Source organism: Chamaea fasciata, unplaced genomic scaffold, assembly GCF_029207755.1.
Source record: "Chamaea fasciata isolate MVZ Bird 193981 ecotype frontalis unplaced genomic scaffold, bChaFas1.0.hap1 SCAF_41, whole genome shotgun sequence".
Taxonomy (NCBI): Eukaryota; Metazoa; Chordata; class Aves; order Passeriformes; family Sylviidae; genus Chamaea; species Chamaea fasciata.
This window is the reverse complement of record NW_027094126.1, coordinates 1,493,698-1,506,482: the sequence shown is the minus strand read 5'-3', so window position 1 is coordinate 1,506,482 and position 12,785 is coordinate 1,493,698. Positions and strand designations below refer to the sequence as shown.

Sequence of the window (12,785 nt, the reverse complement as noted above, 5' to 3'; positions counted from 1 at the left end):
CCGGGCCTGTTTTACCCCAATTCAGGCCTGTTTTACCCCAATCTGGAGCTATTTTACCCCAGTCCGGGCCTGTTTTACCCCAGTCTGGAGCTATTTTACCCCAATCCGGGCCTGTTTTACCCCAATCCGGGCCTATTGAACCCAAATTTTCCCGCTTCCCCGTTGCCATGACGACGGCAGGGCGGCGCCCCCCAGCGGCGCGGAGGACCCGGAAGCGGCGACCGTTGCCGCGGTAACGGAGACGCTGCCGTAAAGCAAAACCGGCACTCTTGGAACTGAACTGGACAGAACCGAGAGCGCTGGCACCGAACCGGGACCAAACCGGGACCGAACAGGGACCGAACCGGGACTGGTGGGACCGAACCGGGACCAGCGGGACCGAACCGGGACCGAACCGGGACCGAACCGGGACTGGTGGGACCGAACCGGGACCAGCGGGACCGCACCGGGACCGAACCGGGACCGAACCGGGACCAGCGGGACCGAACCGGGACCGAACCGGGACTGGTGGGACCGAACCGGGACCGAACCGGGACTGGTGGGACCGAACCGGGACCAGCGGGACCGAACCGGGGCCGAACCGGGACTGGTGGGACAGAACTGGGGCCGAACCGGGACTGGTGGGATGGAACCGAGGCCGAACCGGGACCAAACTGCGTCCAGTAAGACCGAAGCGGTAGCGAACCGTTCCCGGCGGTACCGAACCCAGCGGCCCATGGAGCCCGACGCGCTCGTGCAGTGCCCGTACGACCGGAGCCACCAGGTGCGCGTGTCCCGCCTGCCCTATCACCTGGTGCGCTGCCAGCAGGTGCGCGGGGACACCGCAGGGGACAGCGGGACACGGGGACAGCGGGATGGGGACAGCGGGACAGGGAGGGGACAGCGGGACACGGGGACAGCGGGACACGGGGACAGCGGGATGGGGACAGCGGGATGGGGACAGCGGGACACGGGGACAGCGCGACAGGGAGGGGACAGCGGGATGGGACGGCGGGACACGGGGACAGCGGGGTGGGGACAGCGGGACACGGGGACAGCGGGATGGGGACAGCGGGATGGGGACAGCGGGATGGGGACAGCGCGACAGGGAGGGGACAGCGGGACACGGGGACAGCGGGATGGGGACAGCGGGACAGGGAGGGGACAGCGGGACACGGGGTCAGCGGGATGGGGACAGCGGGATGGGGACAGCGGGATGGGGACAGCGGGACACGGGGACAGCGGGACACGGGGACAGCGGGATGGGGACCACGGGATGGGGACAGCGCGACAGGGGGGGGACAGCGGGATGGGGACGGCGGGACACGGGGACAGCGGGATGGGGACAGCGGGATGGGGACAGCGGGACACGGGGACAGCGGGACACGGGGTCAGCGGGATGGGGACAGCGGGACAGGGAGGGGACAGCGGGACACGGGGACAGCGGGACACGGGGTCAGCGGGATGGGGACAGCGGGATGGGGACAGCGGGATGGGGACAGCGCGACAGGGAGGGGACAGCGGGATGGGGACGGCGGGACACGGGGACAGCGGGATGGGGACAGCGGGATGGGGACAGCGCGACAGGGGGGGGACAGCGGGATGGGGACGGCGGGACACGGGGACAGCGGGATGGGGACAGCGGGATGGGGACAGCGGGACACGGGGACAGCGGGACACGGGGTCAGCGGGATGGGGACAGCGGGACAGGGAGGGGACAGCGGGACACGGGGTCAGCGGGATGGGGACAGCGGGATGGGGACAGCGGGATGGGGACAGCGCGACAGGGAGGGGACAGCGGGATGGGGACAGCGGGATGGGGACCGCGGGACAGGGAGGGGACAGCGGGACAGGGAGGGGACAGCGGGACAGGGAGGGGACAGCGGGATGGGGACAGCGGGACCTGCCGGGGGTCGGGCTCTGTTTGGGTCTGGGGTCTGCAGGAACTGGGCTCGGTCCCTCTGGGTGTCCGGGCTCTCTGAGGGGTCACATTTGGGGTCCGGGACCCCCCGGGGGGTCTCCCCCCGCCCCCTTTAACCCCCCCCCCCCCGCGCCCCTTTCCCCCAGAACCACCCGCAGGTGTCGCGCACCTTGGCCACGTGTCCCTTCAACGCGAGTCACCGCGTCCCCCGCGCCCACCTGCGCGGCCACGTCACCTCCTGCCCCGACAAACTGCTGCTCGAGCTGCCCCCAGGTGCGCCCTGTCCCCTCCCCCGGGTGTCCCCGCGTGTCCCCGGGCGTGTCCCCGTCACCGCTGTCCCCTCTGTCCCCGCAGACCCCGAGGACACGGCCGGGACAGCCTGGGAGCCCCCCCCGTGCCGGGAGGATTGGGACGCGGGTGAGTGTCCCCGAGGTGTCACCAGAGCACCCCCCGTGTCCCCATTGCGTCCCTGAGGTGTCACCAGACCCCCACGGTGTCCCCCCCGTGGGCTGGCACATCCCCAGGGTGTCCCCATGGTGTCCCCAGATTCCCTCCGCAGTGTCCCCTTGGTGTCACCGTTGTGTCCCCAAGGTGTCACCAGATCTCCCACAATGTCCCCCAAGGGCTGGCGTGTCCCCTTGGTGTTACCGTTGTGTCCCCAGACCCCCCCCCTCCAGTGTCCCCCAAAGGCTGGCACGTCCCCACCGTGTCCCCACCGTGTCCCCATGGTGTCCCCATCGTGTCCCCATGATGTCCCCATGGTGTCTCTGTCCTGTCCCCATGGTGTCCCCATGGTGTCCCTGTTTTGTCCCCATCCTGTCCCCACGGTGTCCCCGCGGTGTCCCCGTGCAGAGCTGAGCGAGCTGGAGCTGGAGGAGCCGCCCCCGTTCATCCTCCACGTCACCAAGGGCGACCTGCCTGTCCCCTGCTACAGGTAGGACCCCTGGGGACACGGGTGGCACCGCCGAGTGCCACCCAGGGGTGTGGGAGTGTCCCCGAGTGCCACCCAGGGGTCTGGGAGTGTCCTCAGTTGCCACATTCAGGGCATGTGAATGTTCCCAGGTGTCACAGCTGTGTGTCAGTGTCCCCAAGTGTCACACTCAGCTGTGTGAGTGTCCCCAGGTGTCACACTCAGCTGTGTCAGTGTCCCCAAGTGCCACACTCAGGTGTGTCAGTGTCCCCAGGTGTCACACTCAGGTGTGTCAGTGTCCTCAAGTGCCACACTCAGCTGTGTGAATGTCCCCAGGTGTCACACTCAGGTGTGTCAGTGTCCCCAGGTGTCACACTCAGCTGTGTCAGTGTCCCCAAGTGCCACACTCAGCTGTGTGAATGTCCCCAGGTGTCACACTCAGGTGTGTCAGTGTCCCCAAGTGCCACACTCAGATGTGTGAGTGTCCCCAGGTGTCACACTCAGCTGTGTGAATGTCCCCAGGTGTCACACTCAGCTGTGTCAGTGTCCCCAGGTGTCACACTCAGGTGTGTCAGTGTCCTCAAGTGCCACACTCAGCTGTGTGAATGTCCCCAGGTGTCACACTCAGGTGTGTCAGTGTCCCCAGGTGTCACACTCAGCTGTGTCAGTGTCCCCAAGTGCCACACTCAGCTGTGTGAATGTCCCCAGGTGTCACACTCAGGTGTGTCAGTGTCCCCAAGTGCCACACTCAGATGTGTGAGTGTCCCCAGGTGTCACACTCAGCTGTGTCAGTGTCCCCAGGTGTCACACTTAGCTGTGTGAGTGTCCCCAGGTGTCACACTCAGCTGTGTCAGTGTCCCCAGGTGTCACACTTAGCTGTGTGAGTGTCCCCAGGTGTCACACTCAGCTGTGTCAGTGTCCCCAGGTGTCACACTCAGCTGTGTCAGTGTCCCCAAGTGCCACACTCAGGTGTGTCAGTGTCCCCAGGTGTCACACTCAGGTGTGTGAATGTCCCCAAGTGTCACACTCAGGTGTGTCAGTGTCCCCAAGTGTCACACTCAACCCCCCCTCCCAGCACACCCGAACTGACCCCCCCGCCCCCTGTCGCCCCCAGCCCCGACCCCGCCACCCCCCCGGAGGGGCTGTCCCCGAGGAGACCCCGGCCGGCGACATCGGCACCGCGCCTGGGGACAGCGGGACAGCGGGCGGGGACAGCAGCGCCTCGAGCGGGGACAGCGGCACCCTGAAAGGGGACAGCCCGGCCCCGGGGGTCCCGGCGGGGGGCACCCGGGGGGTCCCGGCGGTCGGGAGGGGGCTCGGAGCCGCCGGGGCCCCCCCGGCTTTTACACTTTTACAGATTTTTGGAAATAAAACCCCGATAACTCCTCGCGGTGTCCCCTGAGCCCTTGGCGGGGGGGGGGGGGGGGCGGGGGGGGGTGACACGGGGACACTGCTACCCCCCCTCGAGGTGTCGCTGTCACCTCCCTGTCCTGTCCCGTCCGTCCCCCCCCCCCCCGCATTCCCTTTCTCCCCGATCCGGCGCTCCCGGGAGGAATTTTGGGCTCGGGAGGGGTGGGGGGGGCTATTTTGGGGTCTCTTGCGCATGGACCCCGCCCTGGGGGAAGGGGGGACAACAAGGGGGGGTCCCCACCCCTGGGAACGCTTCCCCAAAAAAAAAAATTGTCACACCCCTGCGACCCCCCCACCCCTTTTCCCAAATTTCTGGTTTATTTTCTCCCTCCCCCCCCCCCCGCCCCGAGGCGGGAGCTGAGGCGGATTTGGGGCGGAAAAAGTGGAAATGGGAATTTCTGTGTCATCGGCACCGCCGCCTCCCGCCCCCCGACACCTCCGGATCCCGGGATCCGCCCCACCCCCCCACCCCGCTCCCGCGTGGAATTTTTTGGGGGGGAAAAAACTCAAAAACTCATTTTTATCATTTTTATCCCCCCCCCCCCCCACCCCGCTTCTTTTCCAGGGGTTCACTCCGAGGGCAGCGCGGGGTGGGGGCTCTCGGAAAGTTCTGGAATTGTGGAGAATTCCGGGATCGCAGCTGCGGGGCGGGATTTTGGGATTGGGGGATTCCCACCCCACTCCCCCCCCCCCCGATCCCAACATCTGGCCCAGCTGCGCCTCCCGGCCCTTCCCTTTCCCCGCATTCCCCGATCCCAGCGCGGAGCTTCCCCCTCGGGATCGCTCCCTCCCCTTGCCCTGGATTTATCCCGCTCGGTTTTACCCCAAAAAAACCCTTTTAAACCATTTTTAAAACCAATTATTTTTAATTTTTTTTTTGAGAGGGGGGATTTTTCCACCCCTCCCAACTCCACGTGGAGACCCAGCGGGAATTTTTCCCCATCCCAAATCTCACACCTCAGGTGGAACCCCCCCCTTCAAAAAAAAACCAAAAATCCCACACAGCTCCAGGAGGGATTTTCCCAAGTTTTTTTTTTTTTTCAATTTTTTTTCCATTTTTTTTCCAGCTTTTCCTGCCCTTTCTCCTTGCGTGTCCAGGCCCTGGCTGGGAATTTTCCTGCGAGGGCGGATCCGGGAGAGGCTGGAAAACGGGATCGCCGTCACCGGGCGAACCCAAAAACAACCACACACACAAAACAGGCGGTTCCCGCTTTTCCACCGATTTTTTTTTTTGGTGTGAAAACCAGAGATTTTCGCTCTCCCCGGAGTCTCCTCCCGGGATTCCCTGGGCGGGGAGGACCCGGAATGTTCTGGTGACAATCCCGGATCTCGTTGTCACCTTGGTTGTCCCCAAATCCCGGCGGGAATTCTGCCCCTGGGGAATTTTTGGGGTGAATTGTCGGGTTTTTGGTTTCATCCCGGGGGGGATTTTAGGTCTTTTCTCCCATCCTGGCCTGGATGGGGATGAAGATCCCGGATTTTGGGGCTGCTGGGACGCCCCCCCCCAAAAAAAAGCCCTGAGGTAGGAATTTGGGGGGAAAAGAAGGAACGCCCCCAAATCCAACAGTTTTACCCCAAAAGAGCGAGGGGGGAGCCCCCCAAATCCCCCCCCTCCCCCCCCCCCCGCTGCCGCAGCGGGAAAATCCCGGGATTTGGCTCCAAATCACAGCGGGGGACCCCAAATGGGGGCTGGGAAGAGTCACGAGAGGGGTGACCCCGAATGAGGGTACGGGGACACGGGGACAGACACAGGGACAGACACGGGGACACGGGGACACGGGGACAGACACAGGGACAGACACGGGGACACGGGGACACGGGGACACGGGGACACGGGGACAGACACGGGGACAGACACGGGGACACGGGGACACGGGGACAGACACAGGGACAGACACAGGGACAGACACGGGGACACGGGGACACGGGGACAGACACAGGGACAGACACGGGGACACGGGGACACGGGGACACGGGGACAGACACAGGGACAGACACGGGGACACGGGGACACGGGGACAGACACAGGGACAGACACGGGGACACGGGGACACGGGGACACGGGGACAGACACGGGGACAGACACGGGGACACGGGGACACGGGGACAGACACAGGGACAGACACAGGGACAGACACGGGGACACGGGGACACGGGGACAGACACAGGGACAGACACGGGGACACGGGGACACGGGGACACGGGGACAGACACGGGGACACGGGGACACGGGGACACGGGGACACGGGGACAGACACAGGGACAGACACGGGGACACGGGGACACGGGGACACGGGGACACGGGGACAGACACAGGGACAGACACGGGGACACAGGGACACGGGGACATGGGGACACGGGGACACGGGGACAGACACAGGGACACGGGGACACGGGGACAGACACAGGGACAGACACGGGGACACGGGGACACGGGGACACGGGGACAGACACGGGGACACGGGGACACGGGGACACGGGGACAGACACAGGGACAGACACGGGGACACGGGGACACGGGGACACGGGGACACGGGGACAGACACGGGGACAGACACGGGGACACAGGGACACGGGGACATGGGGACACGGGGACACGGGGACAGACACAGGGACACGGGGACACGGGGACACGGGGACAGACACAGGGACAGACACGGGGACACGGGGACACAGGGACATGGGGACACGGGGACAGACACAGGGACAGACACGGGGACACGGGGACACGGGGACATGGGGACAGACACAGGGACAGACACAGGGACACGGGGACACGGGGACACGGGGACACGGGGACAGACACAGGGACAGACACGGGGACACGGGGACATGGGGACATGGGGACAGACACAGGGACAGACACGGGGACACGGGGACACGGGGACAGACACAGGGACAGACACGGGGACACAGGGACATGGGGACAGACACAGGGACAGACACGGGGACACGGGGACACGGGGACACAGGGACATGGGGACACGGGGACAGACACAGGGACAGACACAGGGACAGACACGGGGACACAGGGACAGACACGGGGACACAGGGACACGGGGACATGGGGACACGGGGACAGACACAGGGACAGACACGGGGACACGGGGACATGGGGACAGACACAGGGACAGACACGGGGACACGGGGACACGGGGACACGGGGACACAGGGACATGGGGACACGGGGACAGACACAGGGACAGACACAGGGACAGACACGGGGACACAGGGACAGACACGGGGACACGGGGACAGACACAGGGACAGACACAGGGACACGGGGACACGGGGACACGGGGACACGGGGACACGGGGACACGGGGACAGACACAGGGACAGACACAGGGACAGACACGGGGACACGGGGACAGACACAGGGACAGACACGGGGACATGGGGACACGGGGACACGGGGACAGACACGGGGACACGGGGACACGGGGACACGGGGACAGGGGGACACGGGGACACGGGGACAGGGGGACATGGGGACACGGGGACACGGGGATATGGGGACATGGGGACAGACACAGGGACAGACACGGGGACACGGGGACACGGGGACACAGGGACACGGGGACATGGGGACATGGGGACATGGGGACATGGGGACACGGGGACACAGGGACAGCCAGCACACGCATGTGACAGGTCCCTGTGCCGTGGGGTCCCGTGTCCCTGGAACATTCACTGACACTCACACCTAGCCGTGTCCCCCCCGGTGTCCCCCCGTGTCCCCCCTGTGCTCTCCGTGTCCCCCCCCGGTGTCCCCCCGTGTCCCCCCGGTGTTCCCCCGTGTCCCCCCCGTGCTCTCCGTGTCCCCCCCGGTGTCCCCCCCGTGTCCCCCCTGTGCTCTCCGTGTCCCCCCCGGTGTCCCCCCGTGTCCCCCCTGTGCTCTCCGTGTCCCCCCCGGTGTCCCCCCGTGTCCCCCTCGGTGTCCCCCCGTGCTCTCCGTGTCCCCCCCGGTGTCCCCCCGTGTCCCCCCCGTGCTCTCCGTGTCCCCCCCGGTGTCCCCCCGTGTCCCCCCTGTGCTCTCCGTGTCCCCCCGGTGTCCCCCCGTGTCCCCCTCGGTGTCCCCCCGTGCTCTCCGTGTCCCCCCGGTGTCCCCCCGTGTCCCCCCCGTGCTCTCCGTGTCCCCCCCGTGTCCCCCCTCGGGGCCCCCCGCCCTGCCCCCCCTCTCCCCTCGGCCTCCAGCGCCTTTTTGGGAAGCGCCGGTGCCGGGGCCCCCCCGCGCCCCCCCCGCGCCCTCCCGGGCTCCCGGCCAGCCCCGACCCCCCCCCGGGGACACCCAGGGGACACCCGGGCGGGGGGGGGGGGACACCGAGGGGACACCCGGGAGGGGGGACACCGCCCGTTCTGGGGTCACCCCCGCTGGGGGCAGCGCCCCGAGACCCCCCAGGCGTGTCCCGGGGGGGGGCCCGGGGGGGCCGGGGGGTGACGTGGCCCCGCCGCCGGGCCGGGCTATATACGGGGCTATGGACGGGGCCGGCGGTGACTCAGCCCCGGCCCCCCCGGGCCCCCCCCGGTGACTCAGGGACGCGGCGGCACCGCCGAGACAGGGACGGGACGGGGGGGTCCCCACGGGGGAGGGGGGACACACTGGGGACACCGTCCGGGGGGGGAGGGGGCTGTGGGGTGTCTCCTAAAAATGGGGCGGGGGGACATTGGGGACACTCCCCGGGGTGGGGAGGAGTGGGGTGACCCCCCCCCCCCGCAAAAATGGGGGCTGGGGGACATTGGGGACATCCAGGGGGGGGTGACCCTGGGAATGGGGGGACAAGGGGGGGGACAGTGGGGGGACCGAGCAGGAGGGGAAACGGAAGGAGGATTGGGGACACGGGGATTGGGGACACGGGGATTGGGGACATGGGGATTTGGGGACACGGGGATTTGGGGACATGGGGATTTGGGGACACGGGGATTTGGGGACACGGGAATTTGGGGACACGGGGATTCAGGGATTTTTCGGGATTTGGGGACATGGAGATGAGCGTGAACATGGGGACAGAGCCAGGCCATGTGCCTGCACACGGTCACGGTGTCACCACACGTGTGTGCACAGGGTCGCGGTGTCACCACACGGTGCCACAGGACACGATCCCGGTGTCACAACATGAGATCTTGGTGTCACCACGTGAAGTTTTGGCGACGCCACACACAATCACAGTGCCACCACACACGATCCCGGTGTCACCACCCGTTATCAAGGTGTCACCACACACGGTCATCAGTGTCACCACACACGATCCCGGTGCCACCACCCACGATCTCGGTGTCGCCACCCATGATCCCGGTGTCACCACACACGATCCCGGTGTCACCACCCGTTATCATGATGTCACCACACACGGTCATCAGTGTCACCACCCACGATCCCGGTGTCACCACCCACGATCCCGGTGTCACCACACAGGGTCACAGTGTCACCACACACGATCCCAGTGCCACCCCCCGCGGTCCCGGTGCCACCCCCGTTGTGCCCGGGGCAGGAAAGGCGCCGGCGCCAGCTCATTGTTCCCCCCCCCCCGCCGCCACTTCCCCCCCGGCCACGGAAACGTCCCCATTGTCCCCAGGGGCCACCGCGCCACCCCCCGCGCCGGGCACGGGGACACGGCGGGCACGCACACGCGGGGGCACACCCACCGGCCCGTGCCACGCCGGGTGTCCCCGGGGGGTGTCTCTGAGGTGACCGCGGTGTCCCCAAGGTCACCTGGGTCCCCCCCCCCACCGAGCCCCCCCCGGCCCGGCCGCGCCGTTCGCGGCAGCGGCGCTGGAATGCGGCGGGCGAGGCCCCCGACCCCGGCCCCCTGCACGCCCCCCCTGCACGCCCCCCCTGCACGCCCCCTCTGCACGCCCCCCCTGCACGCCCCCTCTGCACGCCCCCAGCCCCCTTTGCACGTCCCCGAGCTCCCCTGCGCGCCCCCCCACCCCCTTTGCACGCCCCCCGGCCCCCCCCTTGCACGCCCCCTTTGCACGGCCCCCCCCTTGCGCGCCCCCGGCCCACCCCTGCACACGCGTGCACGCGCCTCGCGCGGGGCCGGGGGCTGTCCCCTCGTGTCCCCCCGTGTCCCCCCGTGTCCCCCCCCCGCCTCTGCACACGCGTGCGGTGGGGGGGGAGGAGGGGGGGGGCACCTTCCCGTGTCGTCCCCCCCCCCGCCCTCCCATTGTCCCCGCGTGTCCCCGCAAGGAGGTGCCGGCGCCACCCCCCGTGTCCCCCCCACCACGAGGGTCCTGCCACCCCCCGGTGTCCCCCTGTGGGGGTCCTGGGTCCCCCCCGTGTCCCCCCCCCCGGGGGGTCCCGCCCCCGCCGTGGGAACGGCTCCAGCCCCGGGCCCGTTTCCGCTCTTTCCTTCCAGGAAGCGGCGCCGGGATCCGGCCACCCCCCCCCCCCCCCCGCCGTGTCCCCTTCCTCCCTCCCGCCGTGTCCCCGGCCCTGCCACCTCCTGTCCCCGTTGTCCTGTCCCCCCGCTCCGGGTCCTGCGGTGTCGTCCTGGTGTCCCCAAGTGTCGCCTACGTACCCCTGTGTGTCCCTGTGCCTGTCCCACTCGGGTCCCCTCATGGTGTCCTAGTGTCCCCGAATGTCACCCACGTACCCCCATGTCCCCTGTGCCTGTCCCACTCGTGTCCCCTCACGGTGTCCTGGTGTCCCCAGAATGCCGCAGTGTCCCCCAAATGGCCCAGTGTCCCAATGTCCCGGTGTCCCCGGAATGTCCCCGTACCCCAGTGTCCCACTGTCCCACTGTCCCAGTGTCCCTGTCCCTCATGTCCCGGTGTCCCAAAGGTGTCCCGGTGTCCTTTGGGTGTCCCCTCTGTCCCATCCCCCTCAGGGCTGTCCCAGTCCCCGAGTCCCGATGTCCCCCGGGTGTCCTTCAGGTGTCCCTGATGTCCCCGATGTCCCTGGGCTGTCCCGGCTGTCCCGGTGTCCCTCGAGTGTCCCATTCCCTGATGTCCCGCTGTCCCCGGAGTGTCCCTGATGTCCCCTTGTCCCCGAGCTGGCCCGCTCCCCACGGGATGTCCCGACCCCATCGATCCCTGATGTCCCGCTGTCCCCGGGCTGTCCTGGTGACCCCGGGGTGTCCCTGTCCCTGCTGTCCCCGTCCCCGGGGTGTCCCTATCCCAGATGTCCCCCTGTCCCCCGGGGTGTCCCCCTGTCCCCGCCGTCCCCCCGTCCCTGTCGCCCCGTTCCCCCCGGGGTGTCCCTATCCCAGACGTCCCTGTGTCCCCGCTGTGTACCGTATCCCCCGGGCTGTCCCTGTCCCCGCCGGGCTCTCCCGTTCCCCCCGGGTGTCCCTGTCCCCCGGGCTGTCCCTGTCCCCCCGGGCTGTCCCGTTCCCCCCTGGGGTGTCCCTGTCCCCCGGGCTGTCCCGTATCCCCCGGGCTGTCCCTGTCCCCCCGGGCTGTCCCGTTCCCCCCTGGGGTGTCCCTGTCCCCCCGGGCTGTCCCGTACCCCCCCGGGCTGTCCCTGTCCCCGCCGTCCCCCGTTCCCCCCGGGCTCTCCCGGTCCCCCCGGGCCGTCCCGGTCCCCGGTGCCGGTGCCGGTGCCCGGCGGGGCTCTGGCTCCTCCCCGGTGAGTCACGGCGGGGGCGGGGCGGCCCCGGGCCCCCCCCGGGCACTTTCCGAGAGGGACTCGGGAGCGGGAGCAGCGCCGAGCCCGGGCAGCCCCGAGCGCCATGGCCCCGGCCCCGGCCCCCCCGCGCCGCCCCCGGCCCCGGGCCCGGGCCCCGCTCCCGCTGCTGCTCCGCTGCTGCTCCCGGCGGTCGCCGCCTTCAACCTGGAGGCGTCGCGGCCCGTGGTCTTCCGCGGGGCCCCCCGGGTCCTTCTTCGGCTTCGCGCTGGATTTCTACCTGCCCGAGCCCCGCAGGTACCGGGAACCGAGCCCGGAAAAGCGGGCACCGACAACGGGGGAACCGCGCACCGGGACGGGGCGGGGGCGGCGCCGGGGGCGGGAGCGGCCACCGGGAGCGGGGACGGGAACCGAGGGAGGGCCGGGAACCGGGCACCGGGAGCGGGACGGGAACCGGACACCGGCAGCCGGGACGGGAACCGAGGGAGGGCCGGGAACCGGGCACCGGGAGCGGGCCGGGAACCGGGCACCGAGAGCGGGGACGGGAACCGAGGGAGTGCCGGGAACCGGGCACCGGGAGCGGGACGGGAACTGAGGGAGGGCCGGGAACCGGACACCGGGAGCGGGCCGGGAACCGGGCACCGGGAGCGGGACGGGAACCGGACAGAGGGAGGGCCGGGAACCGGGCACCGGGAGCAGCCCCGGTGGGACGGGGAGCGGCCCCGGAGCGGGGCGGGGCGAGGCACCGGGAGCGGGATAACGGGAACGGGACAGCGGGAACCGGGAATGGGCAGGGCGGCCGGGAACGGGGCCGGGAAACGGGAACCGGGAACGGGAAGTGGGAACCGGGGAGCGGGACGGGGGAACGGGGCTGGGACGGGACAGCGGGAACCGGGAGCGGGGCACCGGGCGGGGAACGGGAACCGGCCCGGGGGCAGCGGGGGCCCGCGGGACCCCGCAGGAAGCCGGGCCGGGGGGGAACCCGCCGGGAACCCGGG

General features: G+C 69.2%; 2 protein-coding genes across 2 annotated transcripts in view; both read left to right on the top strand.

Annotated features, from left to right (window-relative positions):
- Positions 1-276: 276 nt before the first annotated feature.
- Positions 277-4,085, top strand: GTSF1 (gametocyte specific factor 1). The gene is made up of 5 exons (XM_066207548.1): positions 277-808; positions 2,047-2,173; positions 2,255-2,317; positions 2,753-2,834; positions 3,925-4,085. Exons 1-5 carry the CDS (start codon positions 626-628, stop codon positions 4,055-4,057), a joined length of 588 nt encoding a protein of 195 aa, XP_066063645.1. The 5' UTR covers positions 277-625; the 3' UTR covers positions 4,058-4,085.
- A 7,808-nt stretch (positions 4,086-11,893) lies between these two features.
- Positions 11,894-12,785, top strand: part of COL2A1 (collagen type II alpha 1 chain) — a 16,610-nt gene continuing 15,718 nt past the window's right edge. Inside the window, exon 1 of the mRNA XM_066207289.1 lies at positions 11,894-12,112. Within this exon, the coding sequence (XP_066063386.1) occupies positions 11,894-12,112 (219 nt within the window). The remainder of the gene's footprint in view (positions 12,113-12,785) is intronic.

What these genes read in the sequence shown, in the direction of transcription:
- GTSF1 (XM_066207548.1), top strand. Translation starts at nt 626, where the DNA reads ATGGAACCGAGGCCGAACCGGGACCAAACTGCGTCCAGTAAGACCGAA. An exon ending in GCTGCTCGAGCTGCCCCCAG is followed by an intron (nt 2,174 to 2,254) that starts GTGCGCCCTGTC and finishes CTGTCCCCGCAG; the next exon opens with ACCCCGAGGACACGGCCGGG. An exon ending in CCGGGAGGATTGGGACGCGG is followed by an intron (nt 2,318 to 2,752) that starts GTGAGTGTCCCC and finishes GTCCCCGTGCAG; the next exon opens with AGCTGAGCGAGCTGGAGCTG.